General features: G+C 57.7%; 1 protein-coding gene across 1 annotated transcript in view; it reads right to left on the bottom strand.

Annotated features, from left to right (window-relative positions):
• Positions 1–23,588, bottom strand: part of SLC23A3 (solute carrier family 23 member 3) — a 29,125-nt gene extending 5,537 nt beyond the window's left edge. Inside the window, exons 1-8 of the mRNA XM_044978474.1 lie at positions 23,412–23,588; positions 21,017–21,174; positions 20,713–20,798; positions 10,086–10,159; positions 8,902–9,083; positions 8,469–8,592; positions 6,664–6,811; positions 6,319–6,572 (exon numbers count right to left, since the gene is read on the bottom strand). Of these exons, the coding sequence (XP_044834409.1) occupies positions 6,319–6,572; positions 6,664–6,811; positions 8,469–8,592; positions 8,902–9,083; positions 10,086–10,159; positions 20,713–20,798; positions 21,017–21,174; positions 23,412–23,519 (1,134 nt within the window). The 5' untranslated portion in view covers positions 23,520–23,588. The remainder of the gene's footprint in view (positions 1–6,318; positions 6,573–6,663; positions 6,812–8,468; positions 8,593–8,901; positions 9,084–10,085; positions 10,160–20,712; positions 20,799–21,016; positions 21,175–23,411) is intronic.
• Positions 23,589–25,918: the final 2,330 nt, after the last annotated feature.

Here is a 25,918-nt window from a genome sequence, read left to right as displayed (position 1 = left end):
GAAATTTCTATCCATAGAGACTCTATGGAACCTGTGGATTCGCTTAAGATTTTTACTTCATTTGAATCTACACTTTCTTTAACATATAGTGCCACTCCTCCCCCTGCACGGCCTGTTCTGTCCTTCCGATATATTTTGTACCCCGGAATGATTGTGTCCCATTGATTGCTCTCAGTCCACCAGGTTTCTGTGATGCCTATTATATCAATATCCTCCTTTATCACAAGGCACTCTAGTTCACCCATCTTATTATTTAGACTTCTGGCATTTGTGTACAAGCACTTTAAAAACTTGTCCCTGTTTATTAGCCTGCCTTTTTCTGATGTGCCAGATTCTTTTTTATGTGACTGTTCATCATCTGATCCGGCCCTTACATTATATTTCTCATTCCTCTGCTCCTGACTATAACCTGGAGATTCTCTATCATCAGACTCTCCCCTAAGAGAAGTCTGTGTCCGATCCACACGCTTCTCTGCAGCAGTCGGCTTTCCCCCATCACCTAGTTTAAAAACTGCTCTACAACCTTTTTAATGTTTAGCGCCAGCAGTCTGGTTCCACTTTGGTTTAGGTGGAGCCCATCTCTCCTGTATAGGCTCCTCCCATCCCAGAAGTTTCCCCAGTTCCTAATGAACGTGAACCCCTCCTCTCTACACCATCGTCTCATCCACGCATTGAGACTCTGAAGCTCTGCCTGCCTACCTGGCCCTGCGCGTGGAACTGGGAGCATTTCTGAAAATGCCACCATAGAGGTCCTGGATTTCAGTCTCTTCCCTAGCAGCCTAAATTTGGCTTCCAGGACATCTCTCCTACCCTTCCCTATGTCATTGGTACCTACATGTACCACGACCACCGGCTCCTCCCCAGCACTACACATAAGTCTATCTAGATGCCTCGAGAGATCCGCAACCTTCGCACCAGGCAGGCAAGTCACCATACGGTTCTCCCGGTCATCACAGACCCAGCTATCTACATTTCTAATAATCGAATCTCCCATTACTAACACCTGCCTTTTCCTAGAAACTGGAGTTCCCTCCCCCGGAGAGGCAACCTCAGTGCGAGAGGCAACCCCAGCACCATCTGGAAGGAGGGTCCCAACTACGGGAAGGTTTCCCTCTGCTCCCATTGCCTGCTCTACTTCCCTGGGCCCTTCTTCCTCCTCAACAGCACAGGTGCTGTCTAAGCGGAGGTGGGACAATTCTACAGTGTCCCGGAAAGCCTCATCAACATACCTCTCTGCCTCTCTCAGCTCCTCCAGTTCTGCCACCCTGGCCTCCAAAGTCCGTACATGGTCTCTGAGGGCCAGGAGCTCCTTGCACCGACTGCACACATACGCAACCCGCCCACAGGGCAGGTAATCATACATGCTACACTCAGTGCAATAAACTGGATAGCCCCCACTCTGCTGCTGGGCTTCTGCCTGCATTGTCTCCTATTTAGTGAAAGGCTGGTTTACAGAAAGTAGTTTTGGAATGTAGTTTGGTTTATAGGTTTTAGGATTTTAGGGGGGGCTACAGGGAAGGGGTTATGGCCGGCGAGGGACTCCCGCTCCCTTCCCACTCCCCTTCTAAACTCCCTTGCGAAACTCCCTGTTAGCAGCCCCTGTTCGCAAAGCTCCCTGGTCGCTTGTGCGCGGCTTTATAAAGCCCTGGCCTGGCCTGAGTGAATGCCCCGCCCACTGATTAAGGCTCAGCCAATTACCAGAGGCTTCGAGCTTTCAAACCTGCCTCCAACTGCCAGCCAGAGCACACGGTCCCTCAAACAACCAAACAAACAAACAGACTGACAAACACAAGCTCAGCACACAGCAAGTAACCCCCAAACACAAACAAACACACACTACAGACAGTCACTTACCCCACAGATGCTGGATTAGCTCCTCCTTCACCTGGAGAACTCCCTTGCGAAACTCCCTGTTAGCAGCCCCTGTTCGCAAAGCTCCCTGGTCGCTTGTGCGCGGCTTTATAAAGCCCTGGCCTGGCCTGAGTGAATGCCCCGCCCACTGATTAAGGCTCAGCCAATTACCAGAGGCTTCGAGCTTTCAAACCTGCCTCCAACTGCCAGCCAGAGCACACGGTCCCTCAAACAACCAAACAAACAAACAGACTGACAAACACAAGCTCAGCACACAGCAAGTAACCCCCAAACACAAACAAACACACACTACAGACAGTCACTTACCCCACAGATGCTGGATTAGCTCCTCCTTCACCTGGAGAACTCCCTTGCGAAACTCCCTGTTAGCAGCCCCTGTTCGCAAAGCTCCCTGGTCGCTTGTGCGCGGCTTTATAAAGCCCTGGCCTGGCCTGAGTGAATGCCCCGCCCACTGATTAAGGCTCAGCCAATTACCAGAGGCTTCGAGCTTTCAAACCTGCCTCCAACTGCCAGCCAGAGCACACGGTCCCTCAAACAACCAAACAAACAAACAGACTGACAAACACAAGCTCAGCACACAGCAAGTAACCCCCAAACACAAACAAACACACACTACAGACAGTCACTTACCCCACAGATGCTGGATTAGCTCCTCCTTCACCTGGAGAACTCCCTTGCGAAACTCCCTGTTAGCAGCCCCTGTTCGCAAAGCTCCCTGGTCGCTTGTGCGCGGCTTTATAAAGCCCTGGCCTGGCCTGAGTGAATGCCCCGCCCACTGATTAAGGCTCAGCCAATTACCAGAGGCTTCGAGCTTTCAAACCTGCCTCCAACTGCCAGCCAGAGCACACGGTCCCTCAAACAACCAAACAAACAAACAGACTGACAAACACAAGCTCAGCACACAGCAAGTAACCCCCAAACACAAACAAACACACACTACAGACAGTCACTTACCCCACAGATGCTGGATTAGCTCCTCCTTCACCTGGAGAACTCCCTTGCGAAACTCCCTGTTAGCAGCCCCTGTTCGCAAAGCTCCCTGGTCGCTTGTGCGCGGCTTTATAAAGCCCTGGCCTGGCCTGAGTGAATGCCCCGCCCACTGATTAAGGCTCAGCCAATTACCAGAGGCTTCGAGCTTTCAAACCTGCCTCCAACTGCCAGCCAGAGCACACGGTCCCTCAAACAACCAAACAAACAAACAGACTGACAAACACAAGCTCAGCACACAGCAAGTAACCCCCAAACACAAACAAACACACACTACAGACAGTCACTTACCCCACAGATGCTGGATTAGCTCCTCCTTCACCTGGAGAACTCCCTTGCGAAACTCCCTGTTAGCAGCCCCTGTTCGCAAAGCTCCCTGGTCGCTTGTGCGCGGCTTTATAAAGCCCTGGCCTGGCCTGAGTGAATGCCCCGCCCACTGATTAAGGCTCAGCCAATTACCAGAGGCTTCGAGCTTTCAAACCTGCCTCCAACTGCCAGCCAGAGCACACGGTCCCTCAAACAACCAAACAAACAAACAGACTGACAAACACAAGCTCAGCACACAGCAAGTAACCCCCAAACACAAACAAACACACACTACAGACAGTCACTTACCCCACAGATGCTGGATTAGCTCCTCCTTCACCTGGAGAACTCCCTTGCGAAACTCCCTGTTAGCAGCCCCTGTTCGCAAAGCTCCCTGGTCGCTTGTGCGCGGCTTTATAAAGCCCTGGCCTGGCCTGAGTGAATGCCCCGCCCACTGATTAAGGCTCAGCCAATTACCAGAGGCTTCGAGCTTTCAAACCTGCCTCCAACTGCCAGCCAGAGCACACGGTCCCTCAAACAACCAAACAAACAAACAGACTGACAAACACAAGCTCAGCACACAGCAAGTAACCCCCAAACACAAACAAACACACACTACAGACAGTCACTTACCCCACAGATGCTGGATTAGCTCCTCCTTCACCTGGAGAACTCCCTTGCGAAACTCCCTGTTAGCAGCCCCTGTTCGCAAAGCTCCCTGGTCGCTTGTGCGCGGCTTTATAAAGCCCTGGCCTGGCCTGAGTGAATGCCCCGCCCACTGATTAAGGCTCAGCCAATTACCAGAGGCTTCGAGCTTTCAAACCTGCCTCCAACTGCCAGCCAGAGCACACGGTCCCTCAAACAACCAAACAAACAAACAGACTGACAAACACAAGCTCAGCACACAGCAAGTAACCCCCAAACACAAACAAACACACACTACAGACAGTCACTTACCCCACAGATGCTGGATTAGCTCCTCCTTCACCTGGAGAACTCCCTTGCGAAACTCCCTGTTAGCAGCCCCTGTTCGCAAAGCTCCCTGGTCGCTTGTGCGCGGCTTTATAAAGCCCTGGCCTGGCCTGAGTGAATGCCCCGCCCACTGATTAAGGCTCAGCCAATTACCAGAGGCTTCGAGCTTTCAAACCTGCCTCCAACTGCCAGCCAGAGCACACGGTCCCTCAAACAACCAAACAAACAAACAGACTGACAAACACAAGCTCAGCACACAGCAAGTAACCCCCAAACACAAACAAACACACACTACAGACAGTCACTTACCCCACAGATGCTGGATTAGCTCCTCCTTCACCTGGAGAACTCCCTTGCGAAACTCCCTGTTAGCAGCCCCTGTTCGCAAAGCTCCCTGGTCGCTTGTGCGCGGCTTTATAAAGCCCTGGCCTGGCCTGAGTGAATGCCCCGCCCACTGATTAAGGCTCAGCCAATTACCAGAGGCTTCGAGCTTTCAAACCTGCCTCCAACTGCCAGCCAGAGCACACGGTCCCTCAAACAACCAAACAAACAAACAGACTGACAAACACAAGCTCAGCACACAGCAAGTAACCCCCAAACACAAACAAACACACACTACAGACAGTCACTTACCCCACAGATGCTGGATTAGCTCCTCCTTCACCTGGAGAACTCCCTTGCGAAACTCCCTGTTAGCAGCCCCTGTTCGCAAAGCTCCCTGGTCGCTTGTGCGCGGCTTTATAAAGCCCTGGCCTGGCCTGAGTGAATGCCCCGCCCACTGATTAAGGCTCAGCCAATTACCAGAGGCTTCGAGCTTTCAAACCTGCCTCCAACTGCCAGCCAGAGCACACGGTCCCTCAAACAACCAAACAAACAAACAGACTGACAAACACAAGCTCAGCACACAGCAAGTAACCCCCAAACACAAACAAACACACACTACAGACAGTCACTTACCCCACAGATGCTGGATTAGCTCCTCCTTCACCTGGAGAACTCCCTTGCGAAACTCCCTGTTAGCAGCCCCTGTTCGCAAAGCTCCCTGGTCGCTTGTGCGCGGCTTTATAAAGCCCTGGCCTGGCCTGAGTGAATTAAGGCTCAGCCAATTACCAGAGGCTTCGAGCTTTCAAACCTGCCTCCAACTGCCAGCCAGAGCACACGGTCCCTCAAACAACCAAACAAACAAACAGACTGACAAACACAAGCTCAGCACACAGCAAGTAACCCCCAAACACAAACAAACACACACTACAGACAGTCACTTACCCCACAGATGCTGGATTAGCTCCTCCTTCACCTGGAGAACTCCCTTGCGAAACTCCCTGTTAGCAGCCCCTGTTCGCAAAGCTCCCTGGTCGCTTGTGCGCGGCTTTATAAAGCCCTGGCCTGGCCTGAGTGAATGCCCCGCCCACTGATTAAGGCTCAGCCAATTACCAGAGGCTTCGAGCTTTCAAACCTGCCTCCAACTGCCAGCCAGAGCACACGGTCCCTCAAACAACCAAACAAACAAACAGACTGACAAACACAAGCTCAGCACACAGCAAGTAACCCCCAAACACAAACAAACACACACTACAGACAGTCACTTACCCCACAGATGCTGGATTAGCTCCTCCTTCACCTGGAGAACTCCCTTGCGAAACTCCCTGTTAGCAGCCCCTGTTCGCAAAGCTCCCTGGTCGCTTGTGCGCGGCTTTATAAAGCCCTGGCCTGGCCTGAGTGAATGCCCCGCCCACTGATTAAGGCTCAGCCAATTACCAGAGGCTTCGAGCTTTCAAACCTGCCTCCAACTGCCAGCCAGAGCACACGGTCCCTCAAACAACCAAACAAACAAACAGACTGACAAACACAAACCCCCTTTACAAGAACCATTTCTAACGAGCTGCCAGTAGCGCCGCAGGGGGCATCCACGCCACCTGAGCCATCTGATCCAGGCCCTCGCTGGCGTGAGATGAGCCCCGGGATGGCCCCTGGTGGAGGCACACGCCCAGCTTGGGCGTGGACAGGACCCGCCTGCATGGAGGAGGCGACACGGCCCATAGCTGGGCAGCCTCCGTTATGCCCCTGCAAGCCCTTTACCCGCTGCCCCACAAGCTGGCCAGACCGGTGCCCCACAGCGCAGTGGCACTCTGGCTTGGCCTGGCACGCCCACAGGCCCCCCAGCCGAGTCGCCCGCCGTACCTGGGTGAGGCTGTTGGTGCAGGCGTTGGGGATGCTGGAAGCTGTGCCACTCACGCCCCCCAGCGCCCCCAAAAGGAGGCTGCCCAGCCCTTCCGTGCAGAGCCCGCGGTTGCAGGCGTGCCGAGGAAGGGCGGGGGCCCGCAGTGCTCGCGGGCACAGCAGGTAGCAGCCCACGGAGTTCATGCTGGAAGTGATGCCCATGGCGACGCCCACGCCCAGAGCCCGGGAGCTGAGGGACGGCCATTCCCGCTCACCTACAAGGGAGGGAGGGAGAGACGGTCACTGGCGAACGGGGGCCAGGGGCAGAGGGTGGACAGGCAGGGCCCGCCCTGTCCCCCATCCTACCTGGGTAAGGGACTTGGACCCAAGGGGAGTGGAGGGTGCCGTTGGCTGTGGGCAGCTGCCACGTGGCAGGGCCCAGCAGGTCCCAGCGGACGTGAAGGTGGCTCAGGATTCCCCAGACAATCCAGGCACAGCAAAGCGGCAGCAGCACCTGCAGAGGCAGCGAAGGGAGCCTGAGACGGGCCCGTGAAAGCCCCGTCCCGAGGGCACACACCCCGCCCCCTCCAGAGTCCCCACCGATGACAGCTACAGGCTCGAAACCCGGCCCAGCCAACGCGGCTGCCCCAGCCAGGCCAGTGCCACTCCCCGGAGCAGGGCGCCCACCCCACAACGTACCATTGCCACCAGGTGCTTTGATCTGCTTGTGGGGCAAGGGGGCAGACCCATCAGCATCAAGTCAGTGGAGCTGCCCTGACAGAGGGTCTGGCCCAGGGAGCGGAATGGGACACCAGCACTGGCAGATTGGGTCAGCCCCCGGCTCCAGCTCCCCCAGTCTCCTGCCTGGGGCAGCGCCCAGCATCACTGCAGAGGGAGGTGGAAGAACCCTGCAGCAGCAGATGGGGATAATCATCAAATAATAGAACCCCAGGACTGGAAGGGACCTCGCGAGGGCTCCAGGCCAGTCCCCTGCACTCAGGGCAGGACTAAGTGTTATCTAGCCCAGCCCTGACAGGTGTGTGTCCAACCTGCTCTTAACAATCCCCAATGATGGAGATTCCACAACCGCCCTGGGCCATTTATTCCAGAGCTTAACCACCCCGACAGGACGTGTTTCCTAATGTCCAACCTAACCCGCCCTTGCTGCAGTTTAAGCCCATTGCTTCTTGTCCTGTCCTCAGGGGTTAAGAAGAACAATTCTTCTCCCTCCTCCTTGTAACAACCTTTTATGTACTTGAAAACTGGTATCACCTCCCCTCTCAGGCTTCTCTTCTCCAGGCTAAACAAACCCGATTGTTTCAATCTCCCCTCCTAGCTCATGTTTTCTAGACCTTTCATCATTTTTGTTGCTCTTCCCCTCTCTATCTCCCCCATATCCCCCCCCGCCCCCCAGTCTGTGACAGTTAGAGATCCGCTCAAGCTCTGATGCAGGAGGGGTGATAGCCCTGCCAGAATTTGTGTTATAATTCATTAGAACAACTCTGGAGGGTCCTGTTATCCAGAGAAATGTCCAGCCCCTTTCTGAATCGTGACTTCCGGTGGCAGTGAGTTCCACAGGCTAATCACACATTGTGTGAAAAAGTGTTTTCTTTTGGATCTCCCACCTGCCATTCTCGTCCAGCAGCCCCTTGTTCTTGCTCCGTGAGCCGGGAGAAGAGACACTCCTCACCTCCCTTCGCTCGACCAGGCAGTGCTGTACAGACACTGATCACATCCCCAGTCTTTGCACTCTCCCAGGTCCTTGATGGTTCTCGTTCCTGTCCTCTGAGCCCGTCCGGTTCTGCTCTGTCCTTTCTTTGCACTGACCAGAGGTCTGCTCGCGCTGGCTAGACGGGCCCAGCTCCCTCCCCGAGCAGATACAGCCCCGGGAGAGCCCGGACGGTGCACCCGACGTTGACATCCCCCCGCCATGTGCGCTACTTGGCCTTTGTCGATACGAATTCCCCTAGCACAGCCCATTGCCTGGAGGGGCTGCGTCTCCCCGATGCCCCTCACAATCCCCTTTGGTGCCGACTAACCCAAATCCCCTGGGTCTAGGTCAGTCACAAAGAGGAGGGTGAAGTGCTCAAGTCGCTGAGGGGCCGGTGCCCAGGCAGGCTGCCCGGGGCCAGCGGGGAACGAAAGTGCCGCGCGCAGCAGGGGCCTCGTACCGAAAACATGCGCAAGGCTGGGATGCTTGTCTCCACGGAGATGCCCTTGGCCCAGGTCCACGTGCAAAGGGGCAGGCGGCAGGACCCCAGGTGCTGGGAGAACAGGATGGCGAGGAGCACGAGCCTAGGAGAGACGGAGCCCGGGTCATGGCATGCACCCAGGCCCCAGCTCAAATGGATCACCCCTGCTGGGACAGGGTGGGCCTGGAAGAGCTGGGAGCATGTGCCATTCCCCCAGCGCCTCCTGCTGGGAGAGCCTGGGGATCAGAGCGCTCACATTCGTGCCTTCTGCTGGGAATGCAGTAGCGGGGAGTTCCCCGGACACCACTCCCCACAGCACCCCCCTTTGGGAGAGACTGGCCAGAACCCCGGTGTGGGTGTGACCAGGTGGCTCCGCAGGCCGCCCCAGCGGCAGGACCCCAGACTCACGTACAGCAGGGCGACCCCCCAGCTGGCCGAGCAGAAATGGGCTGCCTCTTTGTAGGCAGACAGTCCGATGATGGAGAGGCTGGGGGCCAGGACCATGGGCCCGCAGCGCTGGGCTACCCATCCCCCCACGCCAGACACCCCCAGGGCCAGCTGCACCAGCCCCGACACCACCACGGCTCCAGAGACCTGCGGAGAACAAGGGATGAGAAGATGGTGATAGCGGCCCCATGGCCTCCCCCAGCCCCTCCCAGAGCGACTCAGCCACTCACTGGGTTCATCCGCTCCCTATTGCTCCTGGGACCTGACGTCTGCAAACCCCCCACCCCCCATGCACCCCGCATCGCACCCCTACACACACACACACACCCCACCGCCCCACCCTCCCATGCACCCAAACCCCCATGCACCCCGCATCCCACCCCTACATCCCCCACACCTCCACACCCCATGCACCCCGCATCGCACCCCTACACACACACACCCCACCGCCCCACCCTCCCATGCACCCAAACCCCCATGCACCCCGCATCCCACCCCTACCCACACACACCCCACCGCCCCACCCTCCCATGCACCCAAACCCCCATGCACCCCGCATCCCACCCCTACCCACACACACCCCACCGCCCCACCCTCCCATGCACCCAAACCCCCATGCACCCCGCATCCCACCCCTACCCACACACACCCCACCGCCCCACCCTCCCATGCACCCAAACCCCCATGCACCCCGCATCCCACCCCTACATCCCCCACACCTCCACACCCCATGCACCCTGCATCCCACCCCTACACACACACACACCCCACCGCCCCACCCTCCCATGCACCCAAACCCCCATGCACCCCGCATCCCACCCCTACATCCCCCACACCTCCACACCCCATGCACCCTGCATCCCACCCCTACACACACACACACCCCACCGCCCCACCCTCCCATGCACCCAAACCCCCATGCACCCCCCATCCCACCCCTACATCCCCCACACCTCCACACCCCATGCACCCTGCATCCCACCCCTACACACACACACACCCCACCGCCCCACCCTCCCATGCACCCCAACTGCCCCCATCCCCCCACACACCCTCATCTCACTCCTGCACCCCCCCCCACCCTACCCCTACCCCCCCCACCCCACTCCTCTACATTCTCCCCAGGGCTGGGATAGCAGAGGCACCAACCTCTCTGAGTGACTGATTCCAGCTCCCAGGGGCGGCACAGTCCTGCCCAGCACACTCAGCCGGCACGTCTGTACCTGGAAGGGAAGGATGGACAGACATGACTGGGCAGCCATCGGGACTGAGCGGTACCTGGAGGGGGAAGGGACCCCAGTTACTAGGAGGAGCCAGGTAACAGGAATGGGGCATTCGATTCTTAGACATGTCAGCAGTGGGGTTGTGATGAGCAGGAGACCCGGCCAGCGAATTGCCTGCTGGGTGCCCAGGCAATGGGTGGCAGGGGACTCCAGCAGGTTTATGTGCAGTGCTGGGAAGGAGCCGGTGGCCGTGGCACATGGAGGTACCAGTGATATAGGGAAGGGCAGGAGAGAGGTCCTGGAGGCTGGCAGGAAAGAGGTTGAAGTCCAGGACTCCATGGCAGCGTTCTCTGAAATGCTTCCAGCTCCACGTGCAGGGCCAGGCAGAGCTGCCAGGTCTCAGTGCGTGGCTGAGGCGATGGTGTAGGGACGAGGGGTGAGGTGCATTAGGAACTGGGGAACCTTTTGGGGAGGGAGGAGCCTATACAGGAAGGACGAGCTCCACCGAAACCAAACGGAGCCAGTTAAAAAGGTCGCAGAGGAGGTTTTACATTAAGGGCTGGGGGAAGCCGACTGGTGGGAAACCACAAGGTTCAGGCAGAGGCCTCTCTTAGGGATGAATTGATTAACGGCGGAACTCTGTAACCTAACAAAGAGGACAGGCTAGAGGTCGGGGAAGTCCAGGTGGGAGCTGGTGAGGACCAATCAAAGGTAGCGGAGACGGAGTCCTAGGTCAGTATAACACAGGAAGGCAAGGAAGGAAAACTGTGATGCTCAAACGCTTCTCTCTCCCACCGACAGAAGTTGGGCCAATCAGAGATCTGACCTCCCCCTCCTTGTCTCTCCGGAAGTCTAAATACCAAGCTGGGTGAAGCAGAGGGGCTGGCATTGCGTGAGGATAGTGATGTAAGAGGCATCAGAGAAATGTGCTGGAAGGATGATCATCAAAGGGTAAAAATATACAGGAAGGACAGAGCAGGCTGCGCTGCTGGGGAGTGGTGCCGCCGTGTGTGAAAGAAACCACCACACAGTCGAATATGGTAAAAATCTTAAATGACTCAAACGGTCCCATAGACTCTCCGTGGGTAGAAATCCCATGCCTGAATAATAAGAGTCGAGCAGTGGGGATGTGCTACCCACTGGCTGACCAGGATGGTGACGGCAACTGAGAAATGCTAAGGGAGGTGCTGGGGAGGAGCCGGTGGTCGTGGTACATGTAGGTACCAATGACATAGGGAAGGGTAGGGGAGATGTCCTGGAAGCCAAATTTAGGCTGCTAGGGAAGAGACTGAAATCCAGGATCTCTATGGTGGCATTCTCAGAAATGCTCCCAGTTCCACGCGCAGGGCCAGGTAGGCAGGCAGAGCTTCAGAGTCTCAATGCGTGGATGAGACGATGGTGTAGAGAGGAGGGGTTCGCGTTCATTAGGAACTGGGGAAACTTCTGGGATGGGAGGAGCCTATACAGGAGAGATGGGCTCCACCTAAACCAAAGTGGAACCAGACTGCTGGCACTAAACATTAAAAAGGTTGTAGAGCAGTTTTTAAACTAGGAGATGGGGGAAAGCCGACTGCTGCAGAGGAGCGTGTGGATCGGACACAGACTTCTCTTAGGGGAGAGTCTGATGATAGAGAATCTCCAGGTTATAGTCAGGAGCAGAGGACGGAAGAGGATAATGTAAGGGCCGGATCAGATGATAAACAGTCACATAAAAAAGAATCTGGCACATCAGAAAAAGGCAGGCTAATAAACAGGGACAAGTTTTTAAAGTGCTTGTACACAAATGCCAGAAGTCTAAATAATAAGATGGGTGAACTAGTGCCTTGTGATAAAGGAGGATATAGATATAATAGGCACCACAGAAACCTGGTGGACTGAGAGCAATTAATGGGACACAATCATTCCGGGGTACAAAATATATCGGAAGGACAGAACAGGTCGTGCGGGGGGGGGGGGGGAGTGGCACTATATGTGAAAGAAAGTGTAGATTCAAATGAAGTAAAAATCTTAAGCGAATCCACATGTTCCATAGAGTCTCTATGGATAGAAATTTCATGCTCTAGTAAAAATATAACAGTAGGGATCTATTATCGACCACCTGACCAGGACAGTAATAGTGATGAAATGCTAAGGGAAATTAGAGAGGCTATCAAAATTAAGAACCCAATAATAGTGGGGGATTTCAATTATCCCCATATTGACTGGGAACATTTCACTTCAGGACAAAATGCAGAGATAAAATTTCTCGATACTTTAAATAACTGCTTCATGGAGCAGCTGGTACGGGAACCCACAAGGGGAGAGGCAACTCTAGATTTAATCCTGAGTGTAGCGCAGGAGCTGATCCAAGAGGTAACTATAGCAGGACCGCTTGGAAATAGTGACCATAATACAATAGCATTCAACATCCCTGTGGTGGGAAGAACACAACTGCCCAGCACTGTGGCATTTAATTTCAAAAGGGGGAACTATACAAAAATGAGGGGGTTAGTTAGACAAAAGTTAAAAGGTACAGTGACTAACGTGAAATCCCTGCAAGTTGCGTGGGCCCTTTTTAAAGACACCATAATAGAGGCCCAACTTCAATGTATACCCCAAATTAAGAAACACAGTAAAAGAACTAAAAAAGAGCCACCGCGGCTTAACAACCATGTAAAAGAAGCAGTGAGAGATAAAAAGACTTCCTTTAAAAAGTGGAAGTCAAATCCTAGTGAGGCAAATAGAAAGGAGCACAAACACTGCCAACTTAAGTGCAAGAGTGTAATAAGAAAAGCCAAAGAGGAGTTTGAAGAACGGCTAGCCAAAAACTCCAAAGGTAATAACAAAATGTTTTTTAAGTACATCAGAAGCAGGAAGCCTGCTAAACAACCAGTGGGGCCCCTTGACGATCAAAATTCAAAAGGAGCGCTTAAAGACGATAAAGTCATTGCGGAGAAACTAAATGGATTCTTTGCTTCAGTCTTCACGGCTGAGGATGTTAGGGAGATTCCCAAACCTGAGCTGGCTTTTGTAGGTGACAAATCTGAGGAACTGTCACAGATTGAAGTGTCACTAGAGGAGGTTTTGGAATTAATTGATAAACTCAACATTAACAAGTCACCGGGACCAGATGGCATTCACCCAAGAGTTCTGAAAGAACTCAAATGTGAAGTTGCGGAACTATTAACTAAGGTTTGTAACCTGTCCTTTAAATCGGCTTCGGTACCCAATGACTGGAAGTTAGCTAATGTAACGCCAATATTTAAAAAAGGGCTCTAGGGGTGATCCCGGCAATTACAGACTGATAAGTCTAACGTCGGTACCGGGCAAATTAGTTGAAACAATAGTAAAGAATAAAATTGTCAGACACATAGAAAAACATAAACTCTTGAGCAATAGTCAACATGGTTTCTGTAAAGGGAAATCGTGTCTTACTAATCTATTAGAATTCTTTGAAGGGGTCAACAAACATGTGGACAAGGGGGATCCGGTGGACATAGTGTACTTGGATTTCCAGAAAGCCTTTGACAAGGTCCCTCACCAAAGGCTCTTACGTAAATTAAGCTGTCATGGGATAAAAGGAAAGGTCCTTTCATGGATTGAGAACTGGTTAAAGGACAGGGAACAGAGGGTAGGAATTAATGGTAAATTCTCAGAATGGAGAGGGGTAACTAGTGGTGTTCCCCAAGGGTCAGTCCTCGGACCAATCCTATTCAATTTATTCATAAATGATCTGGAGAAAGGGGTGGCCAAGTTTGCAGATGATACTAAACTTCTCAAGATAGTTAAGACCAAAGCAGATTGTGAAGAACTTCAAAAAGATCTCACAAAACTAAGTGATTGGGCAACAAAATGGCAAATGAAATTTAATGTGGATAAATGTAAAGTAATGCACATTGGAAAAAATAACCCCAACTATACATACAACATGATGGGGGCTAATTTAGCTACAACGAGTCAGGAAAAAGATCTTGGCGTCATTGTGGATAGTTCTCTGAAGATGTCCACACAGTGTGCAGAGGCGGTCAAAAAAGCAAACAGGATGTTAGGAATAATTAAAAAGGGGATAGAGAATAAGACTGAGAATATCTTATTGCCCTTATATAAATCCATGGTACGCCCACATCTCGAATACTGTGTACAGATGTGGTCTCCTCACCTCAAAAAAGATATTCTAGCACTAGAAAAGGTTCAGAAAAGGGCAACTAAAATGATTAGGGGTTTAGAGAGGGTCCCATACGAGGAAAGATTAAAGAGGCTAGGACTCTTCAGCTTGGAAAAGAGAAGACTAAGGGGGGACATGATAGAGGTATATAAAATCATGAGTGATGTTGAGAAAGTGGATAAGGAAAAGTTATTTACTTATTCCCATAATACAAGAACTAGGGGTCACCAAATGAAATTAATAGGCAGCAGGTTTAAAACAAATAAAAGGAAATTCTTCTTCACGCAGCGCACAGTCAACTTGTGGAACTCCTTACCTGAGGAGGTTGTGAAGGCTAGGACTATAACAATGTTTAAAAGGGGACTGGATAAATTCATGGTGGCTAAGTCCATAAATGGCTATTAGCCAGGATGGGTAAGAATGGTGTCCCTAGCCTCTGTTCATCAGAGGATGGAGATGGATGGCAGGAGAGAGATCACTTGATCATTGCCTGTTAGATTCACTCCCTCTGGGGCACCTGGCATTGGCCACTGTCGGTAGACAGATACTGGGCTAGATGGACCTTTGGTCTGACCCGGTACGGCCTTTCTTATGTTCTTATATGTTCTTAGGTTAGAGAGGCTACAAAAACCAGAAAACTCACTAATTATGGGAGATTTCAACTATCCCCATATTGCTTGGGAACATGTCACCTCCAGGCAGGATGCAGAGAGAACATTTCTAGACACCGTTACTGCCGGCTTCTTGGAGCAGCTGGTCCTGGAACCCACAAGGGGAGAGGCACGTCTTGATTTAGTCCTAGGTGGCGCATAGGATCTGGTCCAAGAGGTGACTGTAGCTGGATTGCTCAGTAACAGTGACCATCATGTAATTAAATTTAACATCGGGGGGGGGGGGACTTTTCACTTTCAAAAGGGGAACAACCCAAATTCAGAGGAGCTGTCACAAGGGTGAAATGCCCACAACAGAGGTGCAGATGAAATGCAGACCCCAAATCAGAAAAGCTTGTAAGAGGACCAGAAGACACCCCCCCGCCCCCCAGGGCTAAACAGCAGAGCAATGGATGCCGGGAGAGGCAGAAGGGCAACCTTTAAAATCTGGACATCAGATCCTAGTGAGGACACTGGGCCGGGGCACAAACTCTGCCCAGTTCGGTGGAAAGGTAGAATGAGGCAGGGCAAGGGAGAATCTGAGAAGCAACTTGCTGAAGGCACAAAAACGAACAGGAAGAATTTGAAGTGTAACAGGAGCAGGAAGCCGGCCAAGCAGGCAACAGGGGCACTTCACCACCAACGTGCTAACGGAGCCCTCCGGGAAGACCAGGGTGTTGCAGAGAAGCTAAATTAATTCTTTGCGTCAGTCTTCACCGTGTGAAGGGCCATGGGGGAGACCCCCACATCAGAGCTGTCCTGTTTGGGAAACAAATCTGAAGCACTGTCCCACAGTGAGGTGTTAACAGCGGAGGTTTTGGAACAAATTGATAAACAGCAGTAAGTCACCAGGCCCGGATGGTATCACCCAAGAGTTCGGAAGAACCTCAACTATCAAATTGCAGAACTATTAACAGCGCTGTGGAACCGTTCACCGAAACAAGCCTCTGGACCAGATGGCTGGAGCACAGCTAATGTGCCCTGCCTCACCACTCTGCTAGAATCATTTGAGGGGTCAAGAAGCAGGTGGACAAGGGGGCTACAGTGTACTTGGATTTCCAGAAAGCCTTGACCAGGTCCCTACCAAAGGCTCTAAAGCAAAGTAAGCGGGATGGTCCTCTCGTAGGCAGGGCCACCCAGAGGATTCAGGGGGCCTGGGGCAGAGCGGGGGAGCTGCGGCGCTTGTACTCACCCGGCGGGGGTCTGGGGCTTCAGTGGCATTTTGGCAGCGGGGGGCCCTTCAGTCGCTCCGCGTCTTCAGCAGCACCGAAGGGCCCCCTGCCGCCGAAATGCCGCCAAAGACCTGGAGCGACTGAAGGGCCCCCGCCGCCGAAATGCCTCAGAAGACCCAGACCGCCGCCAGGCCAGGGCTCGCGGGGCCCCTGTGGGCCCCGGGACCTGGGGCAAATTGCCCCCCTCCCCCCCCGGCGGCCCTGCTTATAGATCAGTAACTGTCTGAAAGACAAGAAACAAAGGGTAGGAAAAAAGGGCCAGTTTTCAGAATGGAGAGAGGTAAATAGTGGATCCCCCAGGGCTCTGTACTGGGCCCAGGCCTATTCCACATAGTCACAAAAGGTCTGGAAAATGGGGTAAATGGTGATCACCGCTGGCAAAGTTGGCAGATGATACAAAATTCCTCAAAATAGTTAAGCCCAAAGCAGCCTGCGAAGAGCTACAAAGGCATCTCACACAACTGGGTGACTGGGCAACAAAGTGGCTGATGAAATTCACAATTAATAAGTGCAAAGTAACGCACGTGGGAAAACATCATCCCACATGCAATAGCTAATGATGGGGTCTAAGTTAGTTCCTACCACTCCAGACAGAGCTTGGATTCACCATGCATAAGGCTGCAAGTTTGTCCATGACCTCTGCAGGGGCTGGTGCGCCTGGCCCGGGAGCAGCTCAGGCAGCCCCTGCGCCAGTCTCGCCAGCCACTGGTAGGGCAGTCTCGGGCCTCTGCGCCCCGCCCCCCAGCAGCAGCAGAGTTAGGTTTGGGGGTGGGGGGTTGGGGCACGGGACAGGGGTGAGGTGAGCTCTGGGCGGCGCTTACCTTGGGGGTATCCCCGGAACTAGGGACATCCCCCTCCCTTGGCTCCTAGGCGGAGGCGTGGCCAGGCAGCTCTGTGCACTGCCTCTGCCTGCAGGCACCGCCCCCACAACTCCCATTGGCCGTGGTTCCCAGCCACTGAGAGCGGGTATGACAGAGGCCTATGAAATCAGGATAGGTGTGGAGAGAGTGAATTGGGAAGTGTTATTTACCCCTTGTGACGTTATTGATATAATCTGGGACCATATAGAACATGGTTGCAACCAAGGTCCTGTAGTGGCACCAAATCTTATGTAAAGGGGGTCATATAAGGTGTCTAAGACCAGGTTAGGGGTTGCTGGTTAGGATGATGCTGTCTGTGTGTCTGTATCATTTTGTAGTTGAAGTTATGAGTATTGGCTCTGTACTGTCTGTATTTCAAACTTGTGCTGTGCTGCTGGGAAACATCCCAGACAAGTTGGTGTCAGCTCTGCCTAGCCTGCTTGAGGGCCCATTAAGGACCATCAGCTACAATTGACCCACTGAGAGAAGGCAGATACGCCTTGTAACTCAGCAAAGTGCAGGGACTTGCCCATGTGACTCCAGACTCCATTTTGCTGTAATTTTCCTCAGTAAGGACAAGGACGTTCTTACACCTGGAAAAGCCTATATAAGGCAAATGCCTCATCTCCATCTTGTCTTCAATCTGCTTCTTATCTCTGGAGGGACTTTGCTACAAACTGAAGCTCTGAACAAAGAACTGACTGACCCATCCCAGCAGGGGATGTACTGCAGAGACTTGATTTGAACCTGCAGTTTATTCCATCACTGCTACAAGTCTGAACTAAGAACTGTGCCATCACTGTATGTAATTGATTCCATTTAACCAATTCTAGCTCTCATCTCTACCTTTTTCCCTTTATGAATAAACCTTTAGATTTTAGATTCTAAAGGATTGGCAACAGCGTGATTTGTGGGCAAGATCTGATTTGTATATTGACCTGGGTCTGGGGCTTGATTTTTTGGGATCGAGAGAACTGTTTTCTTTCACTGGGGTGTTGGTTTTCATAACCATTCATCCCCAGGGCGAGTGGGACTGGTGGTGATACTAGGAGACTGGAGTGTCTAAGGGAATTGCTTGTGTGACTTGTGGTTAGCCAGTGGGGTGAGACCGAAGTCATTTTTGTCTGGCTGGTTTGGTTTGCCTTAGAGGTGGAAAACCCCCAGCCTAGGGCTGTGACTGCCCTGTTTAAGCAATTGGTCCTGAATTGGCACCTCAGTTGGATCCTGCCAGAACCGCATTGTCACACCCCCTTCACATAACACAAGAACCAGGGGTCAGCCAATGAAATTAATAGGCAGCAGGTTTAATGCAAACAAGAGGAAGTATTTCTTCACACAAAATGCACAGTTAACCTGTGGAACTCCTTGCCAGGGGAGTTTGTGAAAGCCAAGACTACAGACGCTCCCCGAGTTACATAAACCCGATGTACGCAAATCTGAGCTTACAGAAAATGTTCCATAAACTAGAAATAGGAGGCTGGGGTTGGGGTTTTTTTGCGTAATGGTCAGAGATATGTTTCCAATTTACGCGAAATTTGAGTTACGCAAGGCGTTCCGGAACAGAACACTTGCGTAAGTCGGGGAGCGTCTGTATAGCTGGGTTCCAAACAACTAGAGAAGTTCCTGGAGAATAGGTCCAACAATGGCAATTAGCCAGGATGGCCAGGGATGCCACCCCCTGCTCTGGGGGTCCCTAAACCTCTGACTGCCAGGAGCTGGGACTGGACGACAGGGGGTGGATCACTCGGTGATTGCCCTGCTCTGTTCACTCTCTCTGAAGCACCTGGCGCTGGCCACTACAGGAAGACAGGACCCTGGACTGGACAGGCAAATGGCCTGACCCGGTGTGTCCGTTCTTACATTCTGGGTTTGAAGCTGCTTTGAGTCCTGAAATGTCAGCCATGAAAGCCCCCTGCTGGGGCAGAAGCAGAGAGATGCCAAACTCCTTGCACTGCCAGGCTGGGGTAGTGGCAGCACATCAGTGGGTGCTCTGGGGCCACGAGCCAGGTGCCCTGCCCTGCAGCTGGTACGTGCCCTGCTCAGTTGCCAGGCCAAGGAACGGGTGCAAGGAGATGCCACCTGGGGGGTGGGGTCGTAACACCGAGTGGATGTGTCCCCAGCAGAGGAAGGAACAAGAAAGAGCCGTGACTAGGAACACAGCCCCCAGCCCCTCCCTATCCCCTGGTCCCTGCTTCTCCTTCCCTGAACACAGCAGGCCCTGGTCACTCAGGACCTTGACTCAGGGACCGTGACCCAGCAGCCTGAGGCTGGCAGCTGGAGCAAGACAAGCCAGCCTGGGAGTAAGAGGCAGCCTATCGGGGAGGGTGACGGACCATCAGGGGAGCGTCCCTGGGCTGGAGGCAGCACTTGCGGGTGACGGGCTCTGGCTGCCTAACACCCCTGCCTCTACGAGAGCCAAGTTCAGTCGCTCCCCTCGGGGGGGAGGCGCAGAGCGCTGGGCTGGCCATCGGGCAAAAGGCCTGGCTCCCACGCTCCCACGTCCCCCCTGGGCCAGGCCCGGCTCCCACATCCCCCCTGGGCCAGGCCTGGCTCCCACGTCCCCCCTGGGCCAGGCCTGGCTCCCACGTCCCCCCTGGGCCAGGCCTGGCTCCCACGCTCCCACGTCCCCCCTGGGCCAGGCCTGGCTCCCACGTCCCCCCTGGGCCAGGCCCGGCTCCCACCTCCCCCCTGGGCCAGGCCTGGCTCCCACGTCCCCCCTGGGCCAGGCCTGGCTCCCACATCCCCCCTGGGCCAGGCCCGGCTCCCACGTCCCCCCTGGGCCAGGCCCGGCTCCCACGTCCCCCCTGGGCCAGGCCCGGCTCCCACGTCCCCCCTGGGCCAGGCCTGGCTCCCACGTCCCCCCTGGGCCAGGCCCGGCTCCCACATCCCCCCTGGGCCAGGCCCGGCTCCCACATCCCCCCTGGGCCAGGCCCGGCTCCCACGTCCCTGCCTGGGCCAGGCCCGGCTCCCACGTCCCCCCTGGGCCAGGCCCGGCTCCCACATCCGCCCTGGGCCAGGCCTGGCTCCCACGTCCCCCCTGGGCCAGGCCCGGCTCCCACATCCCCCCCTGGGCCAGGCCCGGCTCCCACATCCCCCCTGGGCCAGGCCTGGCTCCCACGCTCCCACGTCCCCCCTGGGCCAGGCCCGGCTCCCACGTCCCCCCTGGGCCAGGCCCGGCTCCCACGTCCCCCCTGGGCCAGGCCCGGCTCCCACATCCCCCCTGGGCCAGGCCTGGCTCCCACGTCCCCCCTGGGCCAGGCCCGGCTCCCACGTCCCCCCTGGGCCAGGCCCGGCTCCCACATCCCCCCTGGGCCAGGCCCGGCTCCCACGTCCCTGCCTGGGCCAGGCCCGGCTCCCACGTCCCCCCTGGGCCAGGCCCGGCTCCCACATCCCTGCCTGGGCCAGGCCTGGCTCCCACATCCCCCCTGGGCCAGGCCCGGCTCCCACATCCCCCCTGGGCCAGGCCCGGCTCCCACGTCCCCCCTGGCCCAGGCCTGGCTCCCGCGCTCCCACGTCCCCCCTGGGCCAGGCCCGGCTCCCGCGCTCCCACGTCCCTGCCTGGGCCAGGCCTGGCTCCCGCGCTCCCACGTCCCCCCTGGGCCAGGCCCGGCTCCTACGTGGCCAGGTCCCCGCTGGGCCGGGACGATATATCGGGGGCTCCGCTCACCGTTCCTGGCCGTGTGGGGCATGTGGCGGCTCAGCACCATGGCGGGGACCAGGAACTCGAACGATGGCGCTTGAACCAAAGGCAACCTGCAGGAACAGCAAAGACAGATCAGCTGGGAAGTGGGGAGGGGGCTGCTAACACGTCTGCCCCCCCACCGCCCCGGCAGGGGAGTGGGAGCAGGGAGAGAAACCCCCTTGGCCCAGGTGCAGGCTCCCGTCTCCCCGGGTGCCTGGGTTCAGGGAGAGGTGGGTGCCCCCTCCTGCCCACCCCAAACCCGCAGGAGTCCCCAGGGCCCTTCACTCACCTGCTACCCAGGCTGGTCTGCAGCGCCGTGGAGACCCCACAGGCAAAGAGGCTCCGGGCCAGCAGCTCGTTCCAGTTCCGGTTCTGGTCCCGGACGGGGGGCGCTGGGAGCAGGAGCAGGTGGAAGATGCAGAGGAGAGAGGCCTGGACAGCCAGGTGCTAGAGAGAGTGAGGCCGGGGGGTCGGGTGACAGCAGGCACTGGCTTGTGCCACTGTACAGCATAGGGCGCCCCACGGCTCTGCCCCCTGCCCTGGGGCTCTGCCCCCCTGCCCCGGGGCTCTGCCCCCCGTCCTACGGCTCTGCCCCCTGACCCGGGGCTCTGCCCCCCTGTCCTGGGGCTCTGCCCCCATCCTACGGCTCTGCCCCCTGACCCGGGGCTCTGCCCCCCTGCCCTGGGGCTCTGCCCCCTGCCCCGGGGCTCTGCCCCCTGTCCTGGGGCTCTGCCCCCCGTCCCGGGGCTCTGCCCCCGTCCTACGGCTCTGCCCCCTGCCCCGGGGCTCTGCCCCCCGTCCTACGGCTCTGCCCCCTGCCCCGGGGCTCTGCCCCCCGTCCTACGGCTCTGCCCCCTGCCCCGGGGCTCTGCCCCCGTCCTACGGCTCTGCCCCCCGCCCCGGGGCTCTGCCCCCGTCCTACGGCTCTGCCCCCTGCCCCGGGGCTCTGCCCCCCCTGCCCTGGGGCTCTGCCCCCAGTCCTACGGCTCTGCCCCGTGCCCCGGGGCTCTGCCCCCGTCCTACGGCTCTGCCCCCCGCCCCGGGGCTCTGCCCCCGTCCTACGGCTCTGCCCCCTGCCCCGGGGCTCTGCCCCCATCCTACGGCTCTGCCCCCTGCCCCGGGGCTCTGCCCCCTGCCCTGGGGCTCTGCCCCCCGTCCTGGGGCTCTGCCCCCTGCCCCGGGGCTCTGCCCCCCGTCCTACGGCTCTGCCCCCTGCCCCGGGGCTCTGCCCCCGTCCTACGGTTCTGCCCCCCGCCCCGGGGCTCTGCCCCCATCCTACGGCTCTGCCCCCCGCCCCGGGGCTCTGCCCCCGTCCTACGGCTCTGCCCCCTGCCCCAGGGCTCTGCCCCCCGCCCCGGGGCTCTGCCCCCGTCCTACGGCTCTGCCCCCTGTCCCGGGGCTCTGCCCCCTGCCCCGGGGCTCTGCCCCCCGCCCCGGGGCTCTGCCCCCGTCCTACGGATCTGCCCCCTGCCCCAGGGCTCTGCCCCCCGCCCCGGGGCTCTGTCCCCGTCCTACGGCTCTGCCCCCTGCCCCGGGGCTCTGCCCCCGTCCTACGGCTCTGCCCCCTGCCCCGGGGCTCTGCCCCCCGTCCCGGGGCTCTGCCCCCTGCCCCGGGGCTCTGCCCCCCGTCCTGGGGCTCTGACTCCTGCCCCCGGGCTCTGCGCCCCACCCTGCAGCTCTGCTCCCCCCAATCCCAACCCGCAGCCCCCTGTCACCCCTGCCCTGGGCTCCCTCCCGCCATAGCTGTGCCAGTGCCCCTCAGTCCCAACTGGCTCCATCAGCCCTGTGCTGCCCAGCACACCTGGCCCCTTTAACACTCCCATCAGCAGCTAGAGTCTCAACAGTCCAATTTTGTAGAAACAGAGGCTGTAACAGAATCTGCCCAAGAGCCAGCTCGGAGCTAGAGCAGCCGGCAAAGTCCCAGCCCTGCTCGGTTGGCGACACTCTGGGAGACCCACAGCGCCTCACATAGGGCCAGGCCCCATAGGACTGAAAATCTGGCCAGCCCCTCCCGGTGCCTCAGTTTCCCCCCCACACAATGGGGGTGAGGGGCCAAGCCCCAGGGCATGTGGTGTGGGGGGGTTCCTGGAACAGGGTGAGCTGCCCAGCTGCAGGCGGTCGGACTGCAGGAGGCTTCAGTGAAACGCTGGGGGAACACGTACCACAGAGCTGGGGCCTGATCACGTCAGGCTGGTGCCAGGGCTGGGCTGGGCTGGGGGGACCAGCCAGCCCCGTCTCACTCCTTGCGGGTGCAGCCGGCGGCCAGGGAGGGGCTGTGCCCTGTGGGGCTGGACGGTCCCTGGGACTCTTGGCACTGCAGCGGAGGCCTGGGGGGAGCTCTGTCTTGACCACATCCTTCCCCAAGCACCGACGGGGATCCCAGCACCACGCTGGCACCTGCCCTGCTGAGCTGCAGGAAGCGCCGGGCCAGACCCGGCTCCCATTCCCTAACGCCTGCCCCACCCCCCTCCACGGGCAGAGAACCGGCTCCCCAGCCCTCCTGGGGATTTCCCTTAGATCCTGCAGGGTCTGGGTGTCGTGCCATGGTGCCCTCGATGCTCTCGGAGGTGCAGGGACCGTCCCGCCAGCCCCCGCCCACCCTGGGCCCTGGGGTGTCAGGGTTGTCCCTCGCCCCAGCGCAGGCAGCGAGCCCATCCCCTGCCAGCGCCTGCGGCAGCTCTCACCTGCAGGGCGAAGCAGCAGCTCAAGCCCCAGGGGGGCGTCTTCAGCAGGGAGTAGGAGGCGCGCCCAGGGCTCCGGGAGGCAGGGCTCGCGCAGCAGCCCCCATTCATGCTGCCCCTTCCCTATGCTCCCTGCTTCCGTCTGGCACAGGGCATGGCAGCCGGGGGGAGGCCACAGCAGGGCTGAGTGGAGGTGACCTTTGCCCGAGCCCCCGGCCGGTTAGCCATTAACCCGACTGCAAGGAACCGCTCACTGCCCCCCCCCCCAGACTCCGTGCTGTGACCTCGAGGCACTGCCATGGTACCAGCGCTCGGGCCACGCTCAGGGCACCCCAGCCCCAGCCCCTGGTCCGATCCGCACTCGCTCCCCCAGCGCCCGTGCAGGGGAGTTCTGGGCGCAGCCGGTAGAAGGAATCACCCATCCCTGTGCCAGGCTGGGGGACGGGCACCACTGCAGACAGCTGCTCCTCAGGGCTCTCTGCCCCCCTTGGCTGAGGACCCTCCCAGCCGTCTGGAGCCAAACGCCCCCCAGGCAGTGGCAGAGCCCAGCTGCTCCCTGCCCACAGCCCGGGTGCCCCTGCAGCAGCCCAGCTGAGGAGGGGCCGGGCAGGGCCGCCCAGCGCAGCCTCACAAGAAGAGACTGGGAGAACAGCTGGCCAGACGCAAACACCCCGACTGGAAGGCAGCGAAGGAGTGAGCTGTCCCAGCCTGGCTACTGAGACACCCTTGGGCCTCTGCTGCCTGGATCCCGAGAGGTGTGGGAGCAGGCTGGGCCGAGGGACCCACACGACGCCGCCACTTCCACTGGCCTTGGCTGCATCCCAAACACCCCCAAACTGCCAGGGGCCCTTTTTCTCTCTCTCCTTTCGCCTTCTGTCGAACAGGAGCCTGGCTCAGCCGGCCAAGACAGCATCCCTTGCAGCTGCCGGAGCCTGGGACCAAGGGCAGCCGAGCCAAGCCCCAGGCCTGGGGTTTGCCCGCAGTGACATTGCAAATGAACGTCCGCACCCGAGACCGACGCTGCGGCTCCCCTCGTGCGTGTTCGGCTTGGTTTGTCCTTGAGGAACGGGGATGAGATTTTAACAGCACCAACAGCCCCCTCCCCATCTCAGCTAACTTCTCCCCCAGGACAGATCTCACCATCTTTCCACCCATCTAACAGACTGTCAGACTTGGGCTCTCTCTCCCCAGCTCCAGGGAGAGGGGACAGGGCTGCTGTTACCAGAAGAGCCTCATTCACTCCCGTCTAGTCCAAAGGCTCTAACGGCTTTTCCCCTTCTCCATATCCTCAGTGCAGGGCTTGCACGACCGGCAGCTATGTCTGCCGGGTGCTAACGCGGCTCAGGTCCTGGCTACCAAACCCCACGGTGGCTAACGCTGGTTAATGTTGGACAGCGACTGGGTCACGGTAACACCGGTGTCTCTTTGGGCCTATTTATTCCACTGAGGTGAATACAGCTCCCTGTGCTTCACCGGTCCCCCCTCCCTTGTGCCCAGCCCTGGGTGGGTGCAGCGCCGGGGGCTGGCGATTCCCTTGGGCGGGGAGCTGCAGACCCAGCCCCTGCTCGCTCCCTGAGTTCACTGATTAACTGGACGCTGTGAAGGGAGCAAAGGGCAAAGGGGAGCCGTGCATTCCCCACATTCCTCAGGGGGCAACCGGCAGCTCCTCTCCCCACCCCCTGCCCCCACACCGGCCATCCCAGCACTGCCAGCAAAACCAGCCCAAACCGGGCACCCCCGCTGGGGGCAGGCTCCTGGGCCGGTCAGAGGGGACCAGGCCATGGGAGTCCTGGATGCTGGGACCTTTCCCGACCGCTCATATTAAGCAGGGGGCAGCAGGGACTGTGCTTGGATGGGAGACCTCCTGGGACCTCCCAGTGACTCCAGAAAGTACCGCTGGGGATTGAGGAGAGGGCGCTCTCTGAGCCAGTGATCACAGTGTGCCGCTGCCAGGGACACGGTACTGCAGGGAGCAGGTGGGGGGCTCACTAGGGGGGCTATGCTGGAGGGGGGGCACTAGGGGGCGCTCTCTGAGCCAGTGATCACAGTGCGCCGCTGCCGGGGACACGGTACTGCAGGGAGCAGGTGGGGGGCTCACTAGGGGGGCTATGCTGGAGGGGGGCACTAGGGGGCGCTCTCTGAGCCAGTGATCGCCGTGTGCCGCTGCCGGGGGCATGGTACTGCAGGGAGCACTTGGGGGGCTCACTAGGGGGGCTATGCTGGAGGGGGGGCACTAGGGGGCGCTCTCTGAGCCAGTGATCGCGGTGTGCCGCTGCCAGGGACATGGTACTGCAGGGAGCAGGTGGGGGGCTCACTAGGGGGGCTATGCTGGAGGGGGGGCACTAGGGGCGCTCTCTGAGCCAGTGATCGCGGTGTGCCGCTGCCGGGGACACGGTACTGCAGGGAGCGGCTGGGGGAGTCTCTAGGTGGTGCTGTGCTGGGGGGGAGGGCTCTCCAAGTCAGTGATCACAGTGCAGTGATGCCAGAAGCCCCGTACTGCAGGGAGCAGC

This window comes from Mauremys mutica, chromosome 10 (assembly GCF_020497125.1).
Source record: "Mauremys mutica isolate MM-2020 ecotype Southern chromosome 10, ASM2049712v1, whole genome shotgun sequence".
Classification (NCBI taxonomy): Eukaryota; Metazoa; Chordata; order Testudines; family Geoemydidae; genus Mauremys; species Mauremys mutica.
This window is presented reverse-complemented; position numbering and strand designations above follow the sequence as displayed.